The following is a 25394-nucleotide window of genomic DNA, read 5'->3' on the forward strand; positions in this document are numbered from 1 at the left end:
CTCTCTCTCTCTCCCTTCCTCTCTGTAAAAAACCAATAAAATATATTTAAAAAAATAAAAATAAAGTATACATGTCTTGCTATTGTCCCATCTTCCCCGGCTCTTCCTACTAGCTTTTAAAAAATAAACAGTTTTCTTTAAGCATAAAGAAGCCATCTAGTCTTTTTTTTAAATGTATTTTTATTGGTTTCAGAGAGGAAGGGAGAGGGAGTGGTAGATAGAAACATCAATGATGAGAGAGAATTATTGATCGGCTGCCTCCTGCACACCCCCTACTGGGGATCGAGCCCACAACCTGGGCATATGCCCTTGAGTGGAATCAAACCCGGGATGCTCTATTCACTGAGCCATACCGACTAGAGCTGTAGTCTTTTTCTTTAAAAGATAAAAAGCACCAAACTACACACATTCTTCTGTGCCTTGCTTTTTTCACACACACATATAATGCTGAAGGTCTCTCCTTATCAGTTTATAGGGTTCTTCCTTATGTGTGGAAGCACTACACATTGTTTAACTGTCAGCTGTGGCGGGACACTTGAGTTAACCAATCGTACACGATCACAGGCCCTGCTGAACAATCTTGTATGTACAGGTCGTTTTGCACATGCGGAGCTGTATCTGTAGGAATTATTCCCAGAAGCAGGATTCCTGGGTCAAAGGACTGAATGCATCTCTAATTCTGGTAAGTACTGCCAGGTCCTCTTCAAAGGCAGTGTGCTAGTTTACCTTGCCCAGCAGCAGTGCAGGAGTGCATGATGCACACAGCCTTGGCAATAAAATAGTGTGTTGCCAAAAAGTGTAACTTTCCAATTTGAGGAAAATAGGCATCTCTCAAGATCTTATTGTGATTCACAGGAACCTTCCTCACACTCTAAGAGAAATGAATGTCTAGACAGATAAAAGAAAGAACTATATAATAACATACAAAGCAGAACTGGGGCATTAAGGGTTTTGGACTTCTGGTCAATGTGATAAAAAATAGTATGTTATAGTTTTAAACTGCATTTTTCTTATTTTGTGTAAGGTATGTATGTTTAAGGACTAGTCATTTTAAACTAGTCATTTCCTCCACTCCTTTACTATTAGGCTGTTGATCATTTTCAATCACTTTGTAAGAGCACTTTTTATTTTAGGGAGATAAAAACTTTGTGTATGATTTAATTTGCAAAAATCTCCCACAATTTATCAATGATCTTTTGATTCAGCTTATGATTTTGCCAATGTTTATTAATACAACTAACAGACTAATAATGCAACCAGTAAACTGAATACAGATATTGATACAGGATCTAAAAATCAGGTCACAGGGCCAGAACTTAGAAACACAGTGCCTTGCAACACCACTGTAGCTGGAACTGGGGTGCAGGTAAAACTTGGAAACATACAAAGTTGCTGTCTTTTACTGGTGCTTCAAACAAGTATTGGGACAGAGGTGGACAGTTCCTCCTACACCTCCTTTATGCCTGATTTCTTCAGAACTGGCTGGCAGGAAAAAAAAGCAAAGACAAAAGTGGTGATTTACACCAAGAGCCAACAACTGGTGGGGCATTCTGGATCCGGAAAGCTGCACATGTCTTAAAGGCACGCAGAGAGGACAGGTATAAACAAAAAGCACAAGCCACAGGGTGGGACCTGAACAGGGTTGAAGTGGGGAGAACAAAGAATGCCAACCACCTCTCCCTGTGTTAGGTCAGCAAAAGGTCAGGGAGCCTGTGACAGCAGTGCTGTCGGATGAGGGTAAAATTCTTGTCCTCCTAAAGCTCGTGATCTCTCAACTCAACTGAAAACAGCATACCAAAGAATTAAATATGTTTCTTATTTCTTAAGGTCAACTACAGAAGTGGTGAAGAAGAGAGTGATTACCTCACTAGAGACCAATTTTGGTAAGGCAAGACCACTGAATAGCAATCTGGGAAATCTCTAAGAAATAAGAATTTACTTACTCAGACAGAAAATCTGCATGATAGTAATAATCTGAAAGTTTATCCAGGAAAGAACGAGGTTCCAAAATAAATGTAGGCAGAACCACCCTGGACAGGTCCATACCAGGACGGACTTGTTTCAGCAATGTCCAGATAAGGCTTTTGTTTTCTTCAGACACAGTTTCTGTTTGTGAAGCCTCACCTGCCTTTAGCAATTAACAAAAAATATTGAAATATTATATTTATTTCAGACACATAGATGTGTAGAAAAGACAGCTAATGTTGAAAACCAGAACTCTCTATCTGACCATTCCAAGCATTCTTAAAATGTGAAAACAACCCATTAAATAATAAAGTCTATAGCTATAAAATTTAGGTAAAAAGGGTATTTGCAAAAGATATCAAAGTAAATGATATAAAGACTCTATTACAAAAATATTATACTCCATTATAATAAAGCTACCTCTATGCACTTGCAATAAACAACAAAGTTACAAACTCAAGTTTCCTGCATTTTACTTGTACCTGGCAATGACATCTAGCAGCATCCTATATCAAAAGCAAACCTGAAGAAAATGTAAACTGTAAATTTACTAGAATATATTCATATTTGTGTATTACATGTTCTTAGTTGTTTATAAATCCTGATATATTTCATATGTATACAACTTCTAAAATAAAGTAGGTGTAAATTATTCTTTTGGGAAAATAAGCAATAGGTCAAACAAATAATAAATTCAATTTCTTTAGAATTAGAAAACCCAAATCTCTGAAAATCACAGACTTCTACCTCTCCGAGTTCCTCATGGCTCTGTTCAGTGTAGGTGGTCTCCTTTAGAGGCTCGATAGGCTCAGGTTCGATGTATGAGTCATCTTGCCTCTCTGATGTATCTGTGTCACTGTCTTCACTTTTCCCCATCACCTCATTGTCAGACTCATCATGCTCTTGATCATTTTCTTTATCGGATTTATCAGAATACATATCTTGGTCCTTAAAATGCTGTCGTTCAATTTCACTATCATTTAACCTTAAGGAAAAGAATTATTAGAAGGAAGAATAAAAGAGGTTAAGAATATTTAATTTATAAATAAGAATGATATATAACATTTACTGATAATTTATTATGTGTCGGCACCGTTCTTAATATTTTAAATAGTTTTACTCATTTAATCTTCAAAATAACCATATGAGATTAGTAAACGGCACAGAGAAGTTAAGGAAAAATCTGGGAAATGTTCAAGATGACACTGAACTCTTTGCCTCTGTACCAGCTGGGGCTAAAATTGTCCAAAAGCAAAATTTTAGACAATCTGTTGCTGGCTTTTTTTCTTAGTTTTGTAGTCATCGTCACTTGAGTCACTTGTGGTCTGAAGGAAAACTTCAAGTTAAGATCATCAGACAGATTATCAAGTGAACTCAAATGAAGTATGACTTTCCACCTGTAAAGGTTGCCAAAGTCACTCAAAAGAAGTATAAGACGAGAAAATGTAAAAGGTAATAATTATAGCTACTTAATACTTAACTGATAAGATAATCGAGAAAAAAGTTCAAGGAAAATTGGAAATGAAAATATTAGTTTAAGGAAATAAACCTGTAACCTAAAATTGATATGCTGTTATAACAATCCTGTTTATCCTAACCCCAAAGTGATTAGGGTCAATAATCTATACAAAAAGAGAATTAAAAACCTTACTTCCAGAATCAATTTTTTGTTTTTAGAAACTTCTTATTTAGCAGAGTTAGTTCCATACAGGGAACTAACTCTGTGGGTTTCATTTAGCATAAAAATCTTATAGGGATGAACACTTAAGTACTACTTTAAAAATGAATACACGATGCCATTATATACCATTGATATTTTAGCAATGCTGAGATAATAACAGAGCAGAGAAGTCCTATTTGATTCCTATGTTAGTGTCCATTTTTCCAAAATCTTCATTTGTTTGGATTTTAACCAGATAATTTCTAACAGGAATTCATTTTTACATGCATATTACTTTCTTTCTTTCCCTTTATAATCATATATTTTTAAAAAGTAGTCTAAAATTGCTCTCCTTAACCTCTCACAATCTGGTCTTCACTCCCCTAAATCAAGTGACTCTGTTCCCTCAAAAGTCACTAATGATGGCTTAGTTGACAAACCCAATGGCCTTATCTAATCTTTACCTCCTTTGACTTCTCTGCATTACTGAACCTAGATGATAATTATTTTCCTTGAAAAAGTCTTAAATGCGTGGGTTCCATGTAATTGTAGTTCTACTTTTTAAGCTCTCTGATCCCTCTTATTCCTTCTACCCTTAAATATTTTCATCTTCCTTGGCCCTTTTTTTATTTTCTCTATTCTCTCTCCTTTGGCAAGCTACCAAATTTCTATTTGATTTCCAAACCCATGTATGCAGGAATAAGCTTCAGACCCATGTTTTTAAATGCTTGGCTGATATCATCTATGTCTAGGGACTGCTGCATCTTCAACATATATAATATTTAATAAATTATTATCTCCCAAACATGGTTTTTGTTTTATTTTACCATCATCTTCCCTATCACTCAGGCATAAAGCTTGGTAATTTTTAAATTCACCAACTCCCTGTCCCTTACATCCAAGCAGATTCTCACCCCTCATCTCTGCATCATAGCTCACAGCTCATTTTCTGTCATCCAGCCAAAATGAACATGTTGATATGTTGATTCTACTTTTGCAAAAATCTGTTACATTGATCCTCTCCCTCATTCCCTAGAAGGATGTTATGTCTTCATCCTATAAATTCTTTTGATCTTGTATTACCCTAAAGCACGTCTCCTTTGGTTGCTTATGTTATTCTTTTCTTTCTACTATTTATTGCTGCCTGGCATTTTATAGGTTTCAAATACAACAAAACATCTCTTCAGGATCACATAGCTATTAAACTGTTACACTGGATTCAAATTTAAGATCATATCAGATTCATCTCCCTATTCAAAATTATACAGAAAAGTGTACAGTATCTTACACAGAAAACAGGCTCCAAATTTTTAATGAATAAATATGTGAAGCAAATGAATTGTTAAGATCCCCAAATAAGAGCATTTAGAAATTACCTGGTATTCAACAAAAACAATGTATGTTTTACAGCTGAAGAGCTTCAACGAAAACATTTCAGGAAGAGGCCCCAACAAACATCCATTCCTATATAAATTATGCTCCCACCCCCCAATCTTTTCCCATTCAGGCTTTTGTTCTGAGGATTAAGATAAAACTCAAGATTATAATTCTGCAAAGAAAGGATGTAAAAGGTCAGGTAATGGAAATTTTCAAAGAAAGTGAAGAAAAAGAGTCAAGCAAAAGGATAAGAGAAAAAAAAAGTTCAGCTCAGGTTATATGGAGGAGAATAGCAGTCTAACAATTTTCAGGAGAGTAATCCAATGCCCATAGCAATAAGTAGCTGTAGAGCAGAAATTGAGCATTGGAGCAAGTGAGGAAAAGGGGAAGTCTAATGTTTTTCCTACAAAGCAACAAAATAAATCTGAACCTCAACAAACCTCTGAACCTCAAGGAAAGTATTGTGTTTCCCTGAAGAAAATTTTTTTAAAATTAACTACTATAAATGCTTCAGGTGGTAAAGCCAAAATAAGACACAGTTCCAACTCAAAGCACAATATCATAGGAGGATTCCATAAATACCAGAAAGGATTAAGTCAAATACCATTACAAAAATAATAATAAGTCAAGTGCCATTACAGAACAGCAATAGAAGGCCAGATATTTCATGGTTAGGAGGCATGAAAGTTTTTGCATATAATATTTGAATCGGTCTTAAAGAATTCATAGTCCTATGACAGGAGAAAAGAGCAAGGTAGACTTTCACATATGATACAATATTTGAGGTCAGTCTTGAAGAATACATAGTCTTTTGATGGGAGAAAAGAACAAGGTGGACTAGAACTCATTCTTAATGAAGGGAACACCATACACAAAGACAAGGTAGACAACAGCATGGTTGCATTTGGAAAATAACAAGTAATTCACATTAGCTAGGATCATGGAAATAACTTTCTATACCTCATCATAGTAACTAAACAAATCTTAAACCAGGCCTTAGATCATATAATCAGAAGAAGACAGCCAAATTTCAATCCTACATACACTACAAAAATTCTAGGCCTGCCAATTAACCTAGTGAACAACATGGTCTCCAAATTACCAAATTAGGGGCAGTATCTACTTACTGGAAGTTGTCACCACTGTGAAGATTGTTAGCACGTAATAAGCCATACAAAGTCACATGTGTGCTCTCTGATGAAATGCTCAGGTCATGTTCCTTCCCTTCCCTGATCATTGTACGTTTAAGAAGACTAGAACATTTCAAAGCCAACTCCAAAGCATCCATCCAGCACCTTCCTAGAAGAACACAGATTCATAAGCAGTATAATTCGAGAAACTACACAAACTGGCATCCATCTTAATGTAACACTGTTACCCTTTAGGCATACTATCATTTCTCTGAGAAACATGCACCAGAAAAGTTACTTTGAACATCAAGTCTTACACGGATTTTTAAATGTGATTTTTCAGTTTATCAAGTGTTTTTTTACATCTTAAGTATCTAGAAACCATTGGTAAATGAATAGAATATAGCACACATTGGTAAGTATACCTAGTGAAAATACATGTATTCTATTTTTTAAATTTTAGAACAGTAACATATAGTATAATTTGAAAGTACCAAAAAGATATATAAAATATACTGAAGGGGTTATGTTTTACTATAAACAAACTAAAAAACGTTTTGTTGGTAGTGGGTCTATTCCCAGGTTTAGCATCCATTTTACTGATATGTATAAAAAATTTTAAGTGAGGGAAATGCCTGTACAATACTGTTATTAACTGCCATATTAGTTAGTAGAAACATTATTAACTTTATTTTTTAAATTGAAATTTAGAACTGTAATTTGCAGAAAAAAATGTTACTTTCACTTAAAATCCACATATATTTGTTTCAGCATTTGCTGGAATTATCAGCCAAATAAAACACTTTTATAACAAACACTTGTGCCTATGATAATTTAATCTTAAAAATATTCATCTGGTAAAAGTAAACTCTGGAAGGTTACAGGATTCCTTAGGCTAAGCTAGTCTAAACTATAAAATATAAAAGTGTGACAGAAATCCATTATTAATTAGTAAAGTTTTAAAGTTACCTTGATTTCAAATAAATAAGTTTTGCTTTCCCTGTATTTGCTTCAGGAATTATGTATTAAGTTAATAAGTGCAGAACAACAGTTTATAATTAAATGTTTATATTTAAAAAAATTATAATAGTGTGTCTTAAAAATATTAATACTTAGTGATAGAAAATAATATTAAATGTACCTCTAAAATGAAAAAACTTAACGAGTTACCACGGGGAACATTAAACAAATCAAGAAGGTGTTAACATGTCAGTGAAGGATAAAGAAGAAAACTCAAGGCTGTTAATTCATCATTTAATTATCTAATGCCTCCTTCCTATCAGATTCCTCTGTTTTCTACCAAGTTAATGATATATTTGATGTTCTAAGCAATTGATGATTACAATACTTCTGCTGCAAATACCATACTAAAGACAGATTTTCCCAAAGGAAAATACACAGTGGAATATAAATAAACCTTTTAAAATGAGACCAAAATCCAATCCATCAAAACTTGTATTTACCATCTGACTCTGAAGTAGCTCGGATGATCAAGTAACTGCTAGGTAAAGGCTGAGTTATGGATCCAACTGCTTCACCTTTTGGACCCTTAAAATAAACAAATAAAATAAAAATAAGCAAAATAAATGGCATATAGTACTGTAATATCTTGACTTTATATTATCTATTATTATCGATAACAATCTAAGTTAGCCATGGATTATAATTTAAAAGCAAACAAGATTTAATTTCATGCTTCTTGAGAAAGCAAATGTTGAGTTTAAGGAAAGTTTTCCTTTCCCAACAAATATACCTCCTTACCAAAAAATTGAACAACTTATATTTATCATTAAACATTATTTCTGTACATTGTTCACACATTAAAAGAAAATCTAAAATTCACCATACTATACAAAATTTTAATTTAACAGAGAATTTCCATCTCACATATACTATTAGAAAAAATACTTAACTTCTAGAACCTATAAAGAAACAGCTGGAAAGAAAAAAAGAAACAGCTGGAAATATAGCTATAATTTATAAGCAAAAGAAAAAAAGAATTTTTACTAGGTCTAGGGAAAAAATAAAGCTCCATTTATAAGCAGTAATATACTTGTTTATAAATACCAACTATAAAAGCTAATTTTAAAGAAATTTTATTGTTGTTGGCTGGGATTGTTTTAGAAGTATACAACACCAAGAGCTCTATAGTAATTATTATCATCAAGGCTAATCTTAGGAGGATATAGTTCTTATTTGGAAAGAAAAATCTGAGGATTCAATTTATAGTATAATTTTGATTGAAAAGCATAATTTTCAAGTTCTCAGATCAAGGAATAAAATGAACTTTAAAAAGTATAATCATTAGAAAGTAAAGATTCAGTGTCAAAATTTAAAAATAGAAAAATCAATATGATTTTAACAAATCTTCTAAAATCCCTTGGGTATTTTCAAATAGCTTTATAATTTATGGGACAGTTCCTAGAACCAATATAGAGTAGTAACTAGAGTCAGACTGTCTGGGTTTCAACTTTGGTTCCATGCTAGAAAAATTATTAAAGTAATCTCTTTAGGCCTCAATCTCTTTGTCTGGTTAATAAGAAAAAACTGTATCCTTCCTAAAGTTATGAGAATTAAAAAAAATATTCCATGTAGAATGCTCAAAAGAATCCCTGACACATAGTTAATAACTCATAAACATTATTTTTTCCTAATCATAGACACTGACTTTAAAAGTGTTTAAACAATGTCCTAAGGAGGTTTTGCTTGTTGAGAATATTCTGATGCTCATGTAATTGTACAAACTTCCCTCTCACAGATAGTTGGAATGAAATAAACTTGATATCAAAATTTATTTTTTATTATTTCTTAAATTTTTTATTTATTGGTTTTAGAGAGGAAGGGTCGAGGGGAGAAACACTGATGTGTTGCTCCACGTATTTATGCATTCATCGGTTGCTTCTTAAGTGTCCTGACTGGAGAATGAACCCACAACCTTGGTGTATTGGGATGATGCTCTAACCAACTGAGCTACCTGGCCAGGGCTAAAAGTATTTTTAATGACTTAAAATTCATTATAATTCTTACAATTCCTAAGAGTAATAGTAAAGAATAAATGCTATATATAAAAGGTTTTGAAAGGAATTTTTTCATTTGAGTATCATATGATATATAAATACCACAGGCTGTATGGGTTAAATTCTTTCCCCTGTGGGCAGTATCTAATTCCAGAATGGAACTAACTCTGTAATCCTAAATTTATTCTTCTCTCTAGGCTACTGAAACAAAGGTAAAAAGCCCAGTTTTTTTCCTAGGTATATGTATATTGCCCAATTAAGCAATACCAAAAATATTTAAAAGCTGAAGCTACTTTTACTTAGTGCTAATCTCAATTATGTGGTTTTCCTTAAAGGAGTTCTAAATCCTTTATTCAAGCGTAACTGGCCTTCTTAAAATTAAAACAATGGTGGCTTTGTAAAAACTTAAACTAGGCTCAGACACATTTATTCTGTTAGCGTGTACTGCACATCTACTGTAGAATTTCTTGGTAGTTAATCAAAATAAGGCTTTTCTATTTTCCTGATTAAGTTTCTGCTATTATAACACAGGAATGACCACAGTAATGTTTTTTAGTTATAAAGCATTAGAGTTCCATCTTCAAAGAACGTTGCCTCTCAAGAGTAAGAAAGACTGTGATTGCTTATACTTACCGCCTATTTATATTACTACAGAAAAAACTTACAAAAATGGCAGCTTCTGTTCTATGGTATCTTACAATTTTGACGAACAGAAAAACACAGTAAATATGATACAACATTACAAAGCAGAATTATTAATTGCAAATTTTAAAAATCAGTACAAACTGAATCCCCATAGCAAAGAGATAACAAACAATGTAAGTTAAAAACATTTTTCTGGAGAAATGTTTAAGTTAGATCTTAAAGGTAAACAAGAACATTTGGTGCAAATTTCATTGTGGGTAGGGACAGAGGAATAATACCCTTAAAAACAGAAATAAATTTATAAGTGCTGGCACAGAATAGCAACCATTAGATTGATTTGTCTCAGTTCTACTCACAGATTACCATCTTTACTTTTTACCTATATAACAAGTACTTACCTTCACTGCCCAAATAGATTGCTCCAAAGGATGAAAAAGTTTGAAACAAAAGCCATCCTTTTTTGATGGGCGCTCAATGATTTCACAAGCATTCAGAAGGACTGTTCCTACCCATTGACCATTTTTTTGGGTTTTATAGATCAGTAGCACCCCAGGTTTCAACACACACCACAACTTGGTCCAGCTCTTCAGAGTACCACGTATCTACAGAAAGTAAGTATAAGAAATAAGGCTTTGCTTTTCTCTTTCTGCTCCATAAAACGTAAACTGAATAATGGCAAATAGGATGTTTTAATTAAAAATTTCTAGAAAATGTACATGTTAAAGTCAATAGATATTCTTTTAAACCTACTAAATGGCAAGCATTAATAATAAATATAAAAATAGCATGACTCCTGCTTCTGAGGTTCTTAAATTCTAGTGGGAGACTGGGTCACCAGTTTCAAAATACTGTACTAAGTAGAATGGCTTTCCTAACTTCCTAGGTTAGGTCAGGGACTATTAAAATATACTTTCCTAATAGTCTCCTCTTAGCATCTGTAACAGCTGTAATTTTATTTCTGTGAGAATAAGATTATTCTACCTTTTAAGATCTTATCCCTTTACCACTACATAAAGTGCTGCAAACACTGCTAACACACACCAGGAATTCCCTAAATATTTGATGAGTTGTAGAAAAAGGGAAGAACATCCTCTATCCCTAAAATCACCTTCTCTAAATTACTCCATTGTTAGTAATTACATAGAGTGTGCCATATAAACTTCTTGGGAATATTTTAAAACACAAGTCACATAACTCTCTCTCTAGTCTTATAAAATGTTCCTCATCCTAGGGTTTAATGCTATGTAAAAAAAAAAAGTCTATAGCTACCTTTTCCTATTCTATATCTGTAATCCATTAAAAGTGTTTCTATGTAAGTCACTGAGTTCACAGTACTGAAAAGGATGCTAATATAGTATTAATATTAAAAACTAGGAATTATCCTCAGTTTTATTTACTGTAAAACATCTGTTCTCTCAATGCACTTACATGAATTATGAAATAAGTATAGGGCTCCCAAATTCCTCAAACAGGCATACCACAGTAACTCTAGATAAGAAAAATTTAGAAAGGGGGCATTTGGAATCAGACATGAAAAAAAGAGAAAATCTTTAAGAAAGAGTCTGCATATATGTAAAAGAGATGGAAAGTAAGAGTTATTCTGAGATAAGATTCTAGATCTTGGAGATGTGATAGTAAAACATGAATGGTAAATTATCAGAATTCAGGTAGGATTTAGAAAGTCAGCCAGGGGAAGTATTGGGGAGTTTGGGGGAACTGGTTGGGGAAATCCAATGTCAAAAAGACAAGAGTAGGTTTAGCTCTGAAAAACCCAAGTGTGATCTGGAGCTTGAAGTCTTTTAAGTAAAGTCAAAATTAGAAGGTGTTTTCAGCACAACATTGAAGAAGACCCTAATATTACTTGAACTCTCAGGGAAACCAGCACTAGACTCCTATGTTAGTAAGAGAACTTCAATGACAGATCTCATAAAGATTTTAGGTTGGTGATTGTACCAACTCTTTGGGAAAGCGCAAAGCTTTCAGGAATGGGGTCATTTTTAGGTCAATGCCAGATACTAAAATTTCTTGGGAGTCAGGGTTTTATAAGATCATTCTCAAAGTTAGCCTTAGTCTGAAAGATTACTACCAAATATCCTTCTGATAAAAACAAGAAAGAGTGACTGATATGATAAAAAAAGGAAATATAAATAAGTGGGAATAACCAGAGGCCAAAATAATAAGTCATGGAAACAGCAATATGTACACTTCTCTGAAAACTAATCCTTTTCTTTTATATTAACTTTGTATCATATCTTCTCAATAAGGCATATACCAAGTCTGTAATAATACTAAATGATAATCTGAAAATAATTTTTTTTAAATCCTCAAGGATATTTTCCCATTGATTTTTGAGAGAGTGGAAGGGAGCTGGGGAGAAAGAAAAACATCAATGTGAGAGAGACATATTGATTGGTTGCCTCCTGCACATGCCCCAACCCAGACTGGGCCAGGGATCGAACCTGCAACAGAGGTATGTGCCTTTGACTGGGACTCAATCCAGGACTCTTCAGTCTGCAGGCCGAAGCTCTTGTCACTGAGCCAAACTGGCTAGGGCCAAAATATTTTTTTATAGCATATTGATTAGACTACATAATGTCGTACAAATCAAAAAGCCTTTTTAAACGAACTGCTATACATACTTGATGTTGTTGTCAAGAAAGAACAACATTAAGGTTCCTTCTCCCCATTAAGATTGGAACAGAGAACCTCTGGGATATAATTAATAGTTTGTCAGTGAAAAACAATCATCCTAGTAGTTATTTATGTCTTGCAGGATGGCTTTAGTGTACTCTGGGCTTTCTTATTCCAGTAGATAAACATCCAGCAATGAGAATTCAAGATTCAATACAAACTGACCTTCAACCAATCAGCCATGACAATAACAGAAGGATCTGTGATTGAACTGAGTAACTCCTTTGTGGCTCTTTTCTTTTCTTCTCGGTAATTTTTCTTTTGCACCTATTTTACAGAAACAATAGCAAAATTAAAAATTCATTAGAAATGGGCAATTTATTTTCAAAATTTTTAGTTTTATACTCTATATAGTTAGAGTATAGAATCTAGAGTATAAAAGTCTAACCCTCTTTTAGAATTCTAGCATCTTAGGATAAAAAAACTACTTTTTTCAGTGTTTTTTTTTTTTTTTAAGAACTGGTAGAATTTTTAGAGAAGTATGGTTAGAATCTAACTTCTTCTGATCACTAGTTCAGTTCTCTGTATCTTTTAAAATAATTCTACCTTCTTAAAATTACACAATAATACATAAATACAATCTCCTGGTAAAAAATTTAAAACAACACAAATAAAGCTAAAAAGCCATCTTTCGTATACCCTATCCTATTCTAATCCACAGAATTGATCACTGTTAACCATTTTGAAAACACTATCCTTTTAGCCCTTTTCTATGTATAGAACCTAATAAATATACAACTTTCGTGTTTGAATTTTTAAACACATTAAAAAATTGTTCTCCCATTCATTATTTTTTGGAGCATTTCCAGGTCTCATTCATTCATTCATTCATTCACTCATTCAGTTATTCTCACCCAAGAATGTTTTTCCATTGATTTTTAGAGAGTGGAAGGGAAAGGGAGAGACAGAGACAGAGAAACATTGATGTGAAAGAGACATATAGCTGGCTGCCTCCCACACATGCCCTGACCAGCGCTAGGGATTGAGCATGCAACCAAGGTATGTGCCCTTGACCGGAATTGAACCCGAGATCCTTCAGTCCATGGGCTGACGCTCTAGACAAACCGGCTAGGGCTCCACCTCATTTTTTCACTGCTACATAGAATTCCTAGTATAAATAATAAGAGCTAACATTTACTGGGTATATTCTGTGTGCCAGTCACAGTTCTAAGCACTTTACATGTTTTACTTCATTTAATCTTTACAATAACCTTGGGAAGTAGGACTATTAGTACCCTTATTCTACAAAAGATAAAACTGAGGCACAGAGAGTAACTTGCCCAGGATCACACAGCTAGTAAGTAACAGAGGCAGGATCCAAACAGAGGCAGACTGTCTCTAAAAGACATGCTCTTAATCGCCATGCCATATTGCTTCTAAAATTTTTCTTAATATATTCTAATACTCATGGAAATCTTCTCTGTTAGCAGTTTTTTCACATTATGAACAATGCTTCAACAGTTTGCAACTGACAATTTTGTTCTTTCCTGATACTAATATGTAAAATATAAAAAACTAAGCCGGTTCTGAGATAATTTGGGAAAGTAGCAGTGAATTAATCTAGCCTTATTGCTTTGTTATTATTACATGGATGGGAGAATGGTGGTAACCTGTCAGTGATATGAATATTTTTTTTAACTATAACACAAAATCTTCCTAGTTTTACTGCATACAAATAACAAAATTTTAATAATTCTACAGCCAAAAAATTGTAGACTTTTGGTCTTTATTATAATGCACATATGAATTAAGAGTAGATTTAATATGAAATTATAAGTGCAAATAAATACAAGATCAAATATTGTATTTGGGGGAACAGGTACGAGACTACACAGGGTTCAGTCAATTGGAAAGGATGTGTTCCTTAGGCTCCAGGGTCTGTGGTGATCTGGAAGGCAGGCCCCATTATGCACATTTCTTTCTTTCTTTTTAAAAAAAAATATTTTTATTGAGTTTATTTCAGACAGGAAGGGAGAGAGAGAGAGAGAGAGAAACATCAATGATGAGAAAGAATCACTGATCAGCTGCCTCCTGTACGCCCCACACGGGGGATCGAGCCCGAAACCCGGGCATATGCCCTGACCGGGAACCGAACCCGTGACCTCCAGGTTCATAGGTCGACACTCAACCACTGAGCTGCGCCAGCCAGGCCATACTGCACATTTCTTAAGAGAAGCTGGAAATCTGAACTTGTAATTGTTGAATTTTTAAAACACCATGTAGGTCAAATAAAATACAGCAGGTCCTCAAATAACATCGTTTTGTTCACCATTGCTTCATTATAACGGTGATTAGATGCTACGGAAACTTTACTCGTTTGTATCAATTAGCCTATGGTAAAATTGGTTTTGTCATCATTTCACCTCAGTTCTAAGAATCAATTGACAATGTGAAATGAGGACTTCTTTATATTTACCCAATGCCCAGATTCAGCCCATGCATGACCCAGCAGTTAGTAAACTTGAATTTCAAAGGGCACAGTGATGTGCCTGACTGAGGACAGCTCTGCAAAGACACCTAGTCCTCCACCCCAGCAGTGGCCAAGTGAGGCTTGAAACTGCTCTGGGAGAGTCATTATGCAGCCTTTTCAGTTGTCTCCAGAATGTCATACAAATATTGACATTTTTAATGTGTGCCTCTTTGGACTTTTTTTCTTCTTTCAGGAAGACACATTTACTTCTTTATCTTATTAGCCTACTTTCAAAAGCACATGCAAAGCATAATGTTAGTTATGAAATGACTGTGGAAACTAACCTTGAGAGATTCTTTTTTTGTGAGCTTGCTTGAAGCTGTACTGTCCTTCTCCGAGCCATTATAAAGTTTAGATTCAGACTAAAATCACACAGAAATTAACAACAAAAAATTAAAACCTTCATTTATCCTAAACATATGGCATAAAAATATTAATGTTCAAGCTATGCTTGTGACATTCTTCCCATTTATTTCTGTGATTTCCGCAAATGCTGATTTTCAAATACTGATTCTCCATGTAGTATAGTATTCGGATTTAAAAACTAATCCACATTAGGGGAATAAAATATAATAAAGAAACAAAAACAGTACTATGCTGAACACTCTATGTGCACTACCTCATTTAATCCTCAAGGCAACCCCATGAGACAGTAGTATCTCCTTTTGCTAATAAGGAAATTAAGACCAAGAGATTAAATAACTAACTTCCCTCAAGTCACACACAGCTAGTAAGTAGATAAACTGGGATTTGTATTCTGGTTTGGCTAATTTCCGGTCTCATGCTCTTAGCCATCTCACTATATTGATTTCTCACCTTTTAAAACTGTTTATACATAATCTGACTCAGACTCAAATTTAATACTTATCTTCATGAACAATAGGAAATCTGTTTCCTACACATGACAAGATCTAGCTTGGTAATTCCTAAAAGATTCCAGTATATAAGGGACCAACAGGCCAGAAGGGTATCATACAAGCTTGATAAATTAGAACACATATACTTCAAAAAATCCTTGCCATATTGTATAGCTAGTTCTAAAAAAAAAAAAAAAAGATCCAGTGACCAAGAGGTCTGCAGTCTTTTTAAATACATCACTAAGTTTTTAGAATGAATAGGCTACCTTTTAAATACCAAAAATATTTTTTGTTGGAAATAGTTTACTAAGTTTTCCTTCTTTTAAAATCTTATTGACCACTACATTTTTTGGTTGGTTTTGTTAATTGTCAAATTAACAAAAGGAAGTATTGCTGTAGTAGCCATACCAGAAACAATAACTCAAGGATATTTTTCCCATTGGTTTTTTAATTTTTTTTTCTTTATTGATTAAGGTATTACATATGTGTCCTTATCCCATTGCCCACCCTGAGAAACATCACTGTGAGAGAGACACACCCACTGGTTGCCTCCTGCATACACTCCATACTGGGACAGGGATCCAGCTTGCAACCCAGGTAAGTGCCCTTGACTGAGAATTAAAACCGAGACCCTTCTGTGCTCAGGCCAAAGCTCTAAGCACTAAGCCACACCAGCCAGGGCACTGACCATTATCTTAACCATGAGAATCAAGATTTAAACTAGCTTTATTTACTCTAAAGCAATGCTGTCCAGTAGAGCTTTCTGAATGACAGAAATGTGAAATGTTCCATATCTCAGTTGTCCAATATGGTAGCCGCTAGTCAAATGTGGCTATGAAGCATTTGAGATGAGACTGATATAACTGAGAAACGGAATTGCTAATTTCATTTAATTTTACTTACTTTAAATTTAAAGAATCATGTATGACTAGGTGCTACTGTACTCAAAGAGCAGTTTCAAAGCATACTGTTTCACTAAGGTATGTAAACTTTCTTTCTAGGTTCCCTGCTCCCCCCCTCCCCTATTTATAGACTACATATAGGGGGCTGTGTAGGTGTGGGGTTTAAGTGTTTAGGCTTCTGAGTAGGAAGGAATACATTATACCATACACTCACCAATTCTGGTATTAAGATTTGAAAATAGGTTTTTAAAATCCTATAAATTGCATTCTATTTCTAGCCATGGCAGACCCAAGATAATCACTTTCTCTTTAATTTTCTTTAAGTATGTATTTTATATAAAATAATCAAGGCATTTCTCATGTATATGTTACCTACATATAAAGCACTATTAAACTTCCATCCTAAGTACTTTTACACATATGATAGATGGACCTTTATGTAACGAATACTTGAAAAGTTAAGCACAAATAAAATTTGTGTAAAATTATACATTAAAACATATATAATCTTCTCAACCACTCCCAAGAACAGGAACAAAAAAATGTAAAGTGTTTTAAAGCAAAGTCATTTGCTGAGAATAGCAGAGAATTTACTAGCTTAAGAAATAGGTTTTCTTACTTCACATCTTCAAAGTTTGATTCCACAAACATAAGTTTCTCCTGCTATTAAACCTGACCAGAAGTAATAGTCAAAAGTCAAATCCCTTGACATATTATGGAAATCTAGTAAATTACAAACCCAAAGGAAAACCAAGGCATCATATAGTGCTTCTCAATTTATTTCTCAAACATGTACTTTATATACAGGTACTTTGGTTTGAGAAAAACTAACTCAGGAAACTATGTCTTATTCTAAGAAAATGTCTTTCAATTGCAGGCCATTACTGTAAGATCTTTGGACTTACGTAAAATGTACATATTTTGATGGTCATTCGAATGAACCCCAAACACTTAAATAATTTTTTTAAAAAAATAAATAAACCCTGAGAATTTCTCCAAATGGAACTATCAGATTTCAGTTTGAGAAGTACTGCTGTAGCAGCCATACCAGAAACAATAACTCCAGGGAGGATACTGGTTATCAAAAGGCCAAATTTGCAAGTGAACACCAGCCCCAGTGAAATGTTTCTTTTTTCACCATATCATCCATGGCTTAGATCAGTGATGGCGAACCTTTTGAGCTCAGCGTGTCAGCATTTTGAAAAACCCTAACTTAACTCTGGTGCCGTGTCATATATAGAAATTTTTTGATATTTGCAACCATAGTAAAACAAAGATTTATATTTTTTATATTTATTTAATACATTTAAATGCAATTTAACAAAGAAAAATCAACCAAAAAAATGAGTTCGCGTGTCACCTCTGACACGCGTGTCATAGGTTCGCCATCACGGGCTTAGATATACCACATTAAGAACATCTCACAAGATCTGATAGGATTACAGTATTAGTTTCCTCATCTTAAATGTTAGAAAAATGTTTTACTCATATATTTGGGGACAACAATAGGCTTACCTTGCTCTTTGACATAGAAAGTGAAGAGTCATCTCTATTCTGAGAAATGTCTTCCCTTCCTCTTTCAAAACCTTTAAAAACATTGTGATTACATCAGTATCACTACTTTTGAGCATATGTAGGCGCTAAAAGCAAATGCAAATAAGTCATTCAATTTCAAATATATATTATGTTTTATATACATTAAGCCTAGACTGAATATACAGTTTTAAACTATTATAAGTTTAAAGGTTTCTAGTATAATAATTCTCTAAAATTAAGGCTTCCAGAAGTAATGAAATCTTTCCCTGAACCCACCAACATCAAGCTACATACCACTTTTCTCTGCTCCTAGAGCACTCTGGATGAATTCAGACTTCATGGTGCTTTTATTCTCCTAGTGAACTGTTTCCTTACAAAGAATCCTGATAAACCAATCTAACATTCTTTTCATACCTCTTGCCAAACTAAAAAACAATTCCAGAATTAGTGATAAAAGATGACCAGGGCAATAAATCTGAACTGAGGAACAGACTTAAATCTAACAATGTGCTTATTGTGAGAATTAAATGAAACTGCACAGAAAGCATTTAGCATAGTATTCTGCACCATAGTATACGTTCAGTTAATACTGACCCTTGTATCACTGTCACTATTGCTATACACATTGTAAAAGGATGAATCTAAAATACATGAGTGTACTGGGATAAACATGTACACATCTCTGCAATCATGTAACACTATGCCAAAAGCAGTTATATTAATGTTATAAGGGCGTAATTAGAGAAATGCTAATTCTGAGATTTATATGGCAGACATGAAAGAGCAGTACTCATTTTAATGTTCTTTCTATTTTTGAGGGCAAGTAATATTAACTCTTCCCTAAAGCTATTTGTTCTGAGTCCAATAAAAACCTATATTAAAAATATACATATATGTATATATGTATACATACATATATATATATATATACACACTAGAGGCCCAGTGCATGAAATTCATGCACTTGGAGGGGGGGGGCCCTCAGCCTGGCCTGTGCCCTCTCACAGTCCGGGAGCCCTCAGGGGATGTCTGGCTGACGGCTTAGGCAGTCAGACATCCTTAGAGCTGCAGCGGAGGCGGGAGAGGCTCCCACCACCACCACTGCACCCGCCAGCCGTGAGCCCAGCTTCTGGCTGAGTGGTGCTCCCCCTGTGGGAGCCCTTGGTGGTCAAGCGTGTCATAGCGACTGGTCGTTCTGCCGTTTGGCCAATTTGCATATTAGCCTTTTATTATATAGGATATAATTATTCATAGCCCAGGACTTAAAAATCATTTCTAGCATAGCAAAAATACCATTTATTCTATACTTGGTTTATATGAGCTAAGAACAAATCCATTCCATTTTCCTAATTCAGGGATTTTAGAGAATTTTTTTCTGTAATATAAAGAAGGCATTACCCCCTCCACCAGCCCCACCTCCCTCCCGCCCCCTCTGGTAAAGAGAATGATCACACAACTCCAACCCTTGGGGGAAAAACCTGTCTCATAAATCCAACATGGAATTTTAAATGAAAACTTATCAGAATTAGAATCTTTAGTGTAAAACAAACTGAAGTTATATAATTCAGCTTAAAAGTTGTAAAATATTTCAGAATAATAAATACTTGTAATAGGTAATTCTCAATGCTAATAAACTAATATAAAACACTTCAAAGATCTTCTAAATATATGTACAAGAGCATAAAGCTTTTCTAAAAGTATATATTGTAAATAAAAAATGATGTCGTTTATTCTCACAAAAACAGATTTCAATTTCTCTAGTGAAGTTTTATATTCATCTGAATTTAGACAAATCCATTTATTAGATGAAGAAAAACACCACTTCACTGTGTCTACATTCACATATTATTTTAAAAACTGAACAGTAAATTAAAACAAAAGTAGAAGTTGTAAGTCTGAATAAGCTTTTTTTTTTACCATGCAAGTATGTCTTATAGAAAGTTTCAAATGTTGGAAAAGGACATTAATAAACCTAGTTTGTATGTTATCTGTCAAAACCAATAAACAAATCACATTTTAAAAGATTCTCTAGCCAGACTGATGTGGCTCAGTGGTTGAGTATCAACCTATGAACCAACAGGTCACATGCCCGGGTTGCTGGCTCGATCCCTAGGAGGGGGCATGCAGGAGGCAGCCAGTTGATGTTTTTTTCTCATTAATGTTTCTATCCTTCTCCATTCCTCTCTCCCTCAAATCAATAAAAACATATTTAAAAATAAGAGATTCTCTATATAAACTTTTAAAAAACTGTACTATGGTATCACTATGAGTAGATGGGCAGGAGTACCATTTCGATATTATAGCTCATTATAAAGAAAAAGGTCATATCAAATGTACTTTTGAAGGTAGAAATTACAAAAAAATTAAAAAAATATTTTCCTAAGAAAAACTAAAATGAAAAAAGGTTGTGATCAAAGTAGTAAGATAAAGTTACCTTTAAATGTCAGATGAAAAAAAAACACACCTAAAATTTTTCTTTTCATTACAATAAAATGACCAAGACTTTCCATTTTTAGTTTTAACTTTAGAAAATACATAAAAAGCTGCTTGCTTCGTGGAAGTACTTAATTCCATTTAAAACATATTTAAAAGAGCTGATAAAACATATTTTAAAGAGCTTTTTATCATGGCTGGTTATAATATAACTGTTGGTTGTATTAAGTGGAATATGGAAGTATCTGTATGAATATGATATTTTCTGTTTCAAGAATTAGAAAAACAAGCCAATCATTCACTTTTACATTCAAACAAATTGATCCAGAATGACGTTCAATATATTCTTTGACAAGAAAACTGACAATTCTGCCTTTAATTACCTAATTAAGTAAATACCAAATTTGAAAAGTGACGTTTTCTATTTTTTTATTAGGGTCACATGATTCTTTAGTATTGAGCAGACTTGAGGCAAGGTCAACAAAGGTATTCCAGCAAGCTTGCTGGCTTTCTTTAAAAAAAGAACAAGGAGGCAGAAACAAATATAGAAATGGAAATCACATTGTAAAAGCAAAGAGAGCATTTAGCAACATTTTAAAAATTCAGTATATTGTATTTTCAAAGCCACTTCAAACAAAGATAAATACTAATATACTTTATAACCCTTTGAGAATGTAAGAAAGAAGCATGATAGTACCATGCCACACTAACAAGACTAAATATGGATTATAAATGCTATTTAAAGCTTACACTACTTAGGCAACAGTTCAGGACTATGGTTTCCAATTCTTTTCAGAAACACTTAAAAAAGAAAATGAAATCAGTGAATTTAAAAATAATTTATTTAATTGCTCAGGTAATACCTTCTATAGTGTTTCATTATCACAAAGAAATGAATATATCATCTATCAACATGAATATTCACAAAAAGTCAAGAATAAAAATTAGTGTGAAAATAGAATAACAAAATATAAGTGTCAGAAAAATAGATTGTTAAAGTACCAGCTTCAGTCAATATTTCTTTTTCATGAATATTAAGAGTATTTTTATTTTAAAAGAAAAATATAACTTTAAAGAGTAGATATAATTATGTAGCAGTTTAAAATTTTGAAAAGAAAAAAATGTTTATATTTTAAAATATATCCAAATATTTGCTACAATAAATCTTTTTCAAACAATAAAAGATCAATTTATATTTACCTCTCACTGACAAATGATTTAATGTCTAAATCATAGCTGTTAAACACCAAATTTCATTTAATAACTATTTCCCTAACAATTTGTTTTTCTTAGCAAAAACAACATACACAAACATATCTAACAACAAGTAAGGGATGTCAAATATTATTCTCAGGCAGAAAACTTCACTTTAGTCAGGGCTTGAGCTATTAAAAATTAAACTAAACATCAATTTTAGGTTAGTTACTCTTTTCCTGAAAACAGCCAAACAAATATCAATATTAAATATTTGGGTTTCATTTATAGAAATCTCAGAATAATTTGTTCATTTATAGAATTTTACATTCATCTCAAATCCAGAAAAGGCTTTAATTTTATCAAAGGGTATACTATTTACCTCTATAATTAAAACAAAAACTCATGTTGTAAGTATTGAAAATTTGTACTTTACTGAATCATTAGTTCTCAAGTTTGAGCTTAAGAAATTGTAAGAGAAAATATGGAAAAGCCAAGCGCTACAGCAGCAGCTACTAAAACCTAACCTTTCACATAAAGTTGTTTTCTTTAAACCAAAGCAGGTTTAAGATATTAAAATGTCTATTTTATTTTAATGAAAACTGTGTAAGAAATTAAGAAATAAGACTAAAAAACAAACCTGGCAACGAAAGTTCATTGTATCCTCCAAATGAAGCATTCCGGACAAGCTTTCGGCCATCAATTCGTGGAGGACATAAAATAGGCGAAACAACAGTACAGGAAGAAAATCTACGCTGTTGTGAGCTTCCCTCTTTCATGGCTTAGAAAGTCTATTTAATGTATATGTTCACCCAGAAGGCTAATTATATGAGTATGGCAAGGACAGGCTTTTCTCTCACATCCAAATATAGCAAAAGCCACCAGCACAAACAAAGGACACACACGTTTAACAGCAAAGGAGAAGGACCAGAGCCCGTCAAATCAGTAATAAACAGACCGAGAAAGAGACTGACAGAAAAGGCATTAAACCATGCTGCTGGGTTTTTTAAATGACTTGATAAACAAGAAAGGCTATTCCACTAACGTTTTAGCTTCCAGTAATGCCCTGCACTGAATTGCTGCTTTAGGAAAACAAACCAAGATCAATACTTAAAAGATTCAGGATGAAGTAATAAAATCAGTTTCTCTTCCTTTCTCAAAAATGCAACACTTTTCTCCACATCTATTATGTTTTTGTAGGATCCACCACAGTACCCACCTCTTATGATTATTTCCTTTGTTTTTTTTGCTTACTTCCAAAATGGATATAAACATAATACTGTTTATCCTTCCTGAAGCCTCTAGATTTATATCTAATCTACTGCTTGCCTCAGCCATGATTAAGAATTCATAAGGAAAGATATTCTTTCAAGTACAATTTTAATGGATTCCAACAGCTAAAGCAAAGGATAAACATTTAAGTTTTACCTCTAGCAGAGATCTACGAGTCATTAAGACAGTGTTAATCCAAACTAATCAACAGAGAAGATAAAAAAGACTATACTACTCCAATACATGTTCCTTTGAAACAAGTATGAGCTGCTACAGTTCTTCATTACATTTAAACTTTTCAAAATATATAATCTACCAATGAGTATTGTCCACTTAAAACACTCCTATTAAAAAATTACCTTTATTTTCACAGTAAAGAAAGAAGTATCATTTCTTTAAAACTAAGTGACTGGTATGATCCCACAGTATTAAATCTAATAGGAAAGTACCTATAGCCAAAATTTTACACTATGTCCTCTCAACAGCTAACCTTAAAATTCCAAAAAATTCTTTCCTAGTTATATTACAATCCATTTACCTTACTCTACCTTAATTGAAATTAAAAAACTCTAGTCAGTTATTTTCTTTATATATCCTAGATTGATTTTTCCGGCCATAGTTTTTACTTTCAATCTGGGAATGCATCCCACTTAGCTGGACAACAACTAATTCAGTTACAACTGACTTTGTGGTTCATTTTTACAGATACCTTACAATACGATCTCAGTTTCCTTCTTCATTATGCATACATTTCAAGGCTGGTACTCCACTCATATACAACAGCATTCCATATAACCCAAGACTTTCTCTTTACTAGAAAGGACACTTAAAAACAAACTCGATTTCCTGTATATAACATATTCTTCTTTAAGCAAAGACATTTAAAAATCAATTAGTGATAAGAATAACTGTATAGTTGATACCCACAACTACAACAGGGTTTTGTTTCTGCTTATCTCCATTTCATGAAATATAAATTAGCATGAATTATAGACAATAGAGAAATAACTATAATTAATTCATAAAATGGGTGCTTGTCTCTTAAGGCATAAAGGACAAAATACCACAAAGGCATTATAGTATAACTAGTAGCCCTGCACACGAATCCGTGTGCCAGTAGCTCTCTGCAGGGCCTGGTCACTCCACGCCCGCTGCCCAAAGGCTCTCTGCAGCGCAGAGGCCCATCCGTGGCCGGGCGCAGATGCAACAATGCAAGTGTTCCACGCCCCAGCCTGGCCAGAGGCACATCCGCGGCCGGGCGCAGAACGCTTGCCTCGTCGCCGGGGCAATGGCGCAAGCATTTCCACTCCCCCTACCCCAGCAGCTCTGTGTCCACTGCCCAGAAGCCCTCTGCGGCCAGGGTGGAACGCTTGCCTCGTCGCCGTGGTGATGAAGCAAGCATTCCGCCAGGCTGCTCATGCTGCTTGCTCTCAGCGGCCGCCCCCCGGGCCTGGTGGGGCTGAGAGGACTGGGCGACGCCATCATGTGGCTATGGGTGCTGCCATATTTGTGACAGAGTGATGGTTAATTTGCATATTACCCTTTTATTAGATAGGATGGTTAAGCAGGATTTGAAATTAAACTTCCTAGGTTCAAATCCTAGTTCTAGCCTAACTGGATATATTTGAGCTATTAACTTAATTTCTCTAAGTCTGTGTTTTTTCATTTATAAAATGCTAATAATATTACCTATATTATGGGACTATTATAATGATCAAATTGAATAGCATGTAAAATCTAGAAATGTTCCAGAATATAGACAATGACCTAATGTGTTCCCTCTTAAATCTCAACTAAAATTACAGAAGAGAAATTTTTAAAAAATATATATTTATTCACTTCAGAGAGTTAGAGAGAGAGAGAGAGAGAAAGAGAGAGAGAAACATCAATGATGAGAGAATCATTGATCAGCTGACTCCTGCACGCCACCTACTGGGGATCGAGCCACAACCTAAGAACAGAACCGTGACCTCCTGGTTCATAGGTCAACGCCAAACCACTGAGCCATGCTGGCTGGGCAAGAAATATTTTTTTAAAATAAAAAATAAAATACACAAGAAAAATAAAAACAATAGGTATGGCTATACACTGAGGGGCCAGATTATTATGATCACCCCATCAGCATTTCGTTGGGCCACCTTTTGCCTTCAATACTGCGGCAATTCTTCTTGGCATTGACTCCACAAGATGTTGAAAGGTGATGCAAGGAATCTGACACCATGCCTGATGAATAGCACTGTCCAGT

The 25394-nt window shown here is 34.0% G+C and overlaps 1 protein-coding gene across 12 annotated transcripts in view; it reads right to left on the bottom strand.

Moving 5' to 3' along the window:
- OSBPL8 (oxysterol binding protein-like 8) overlaps positions 1-25394 on the bottom strand; it is a 160973-nt gene that overhangs the window by 25170 nt on the left and 110409 nt on the right. For all 12 annotated transcript variants that reach the window (XM_005884140.2, XM_014531657.1, XM_005884139.2 and 9 more), the window contains 8 exons: positions 18230-18300; positions 15240-15317; positions 12651-12752; positions 10193-10396; positions 7596-7680; positions 6130-6301; positions 2713-2950; positions 1944-2128 (listed from right to left, as the gene is read on the bottom strand). In XM_005884140.2, coding sequence (XP_005884202.1) covers positions 1944-2128; positions 2713-2950; positions 6130-6301; positions 7596-7680; positions 10193-10396; positions 12651-12752; positions 15240-15317; positions 18230-18300 — 1135 coding nt within the window. The remainder of the gene's footprint in view (positions 1-1943; positions 2129-2712; positions 2951-6129; positions 6302-7595; positions 7681-10192; positions 10397-12650; positions 12753-15239; positions 15318-18229; positions 18301-25394) is intronic.

Source organism: Myotis brandtii, unplaced genomic scaffold (assembly GCF_000412655.1).
Source record: "Myotis brandtii unplaced genomic scaffold, ASM41265v1 scaffold82, whole genome shotgun sequence".
Taxonomy (NCBI): domain Eukaryota; kingdom Metazoa; phylum Chordata; class Mammalia; order Chiroptera; family Vespertilionidae; genus Myotis; species Myotis brandtii.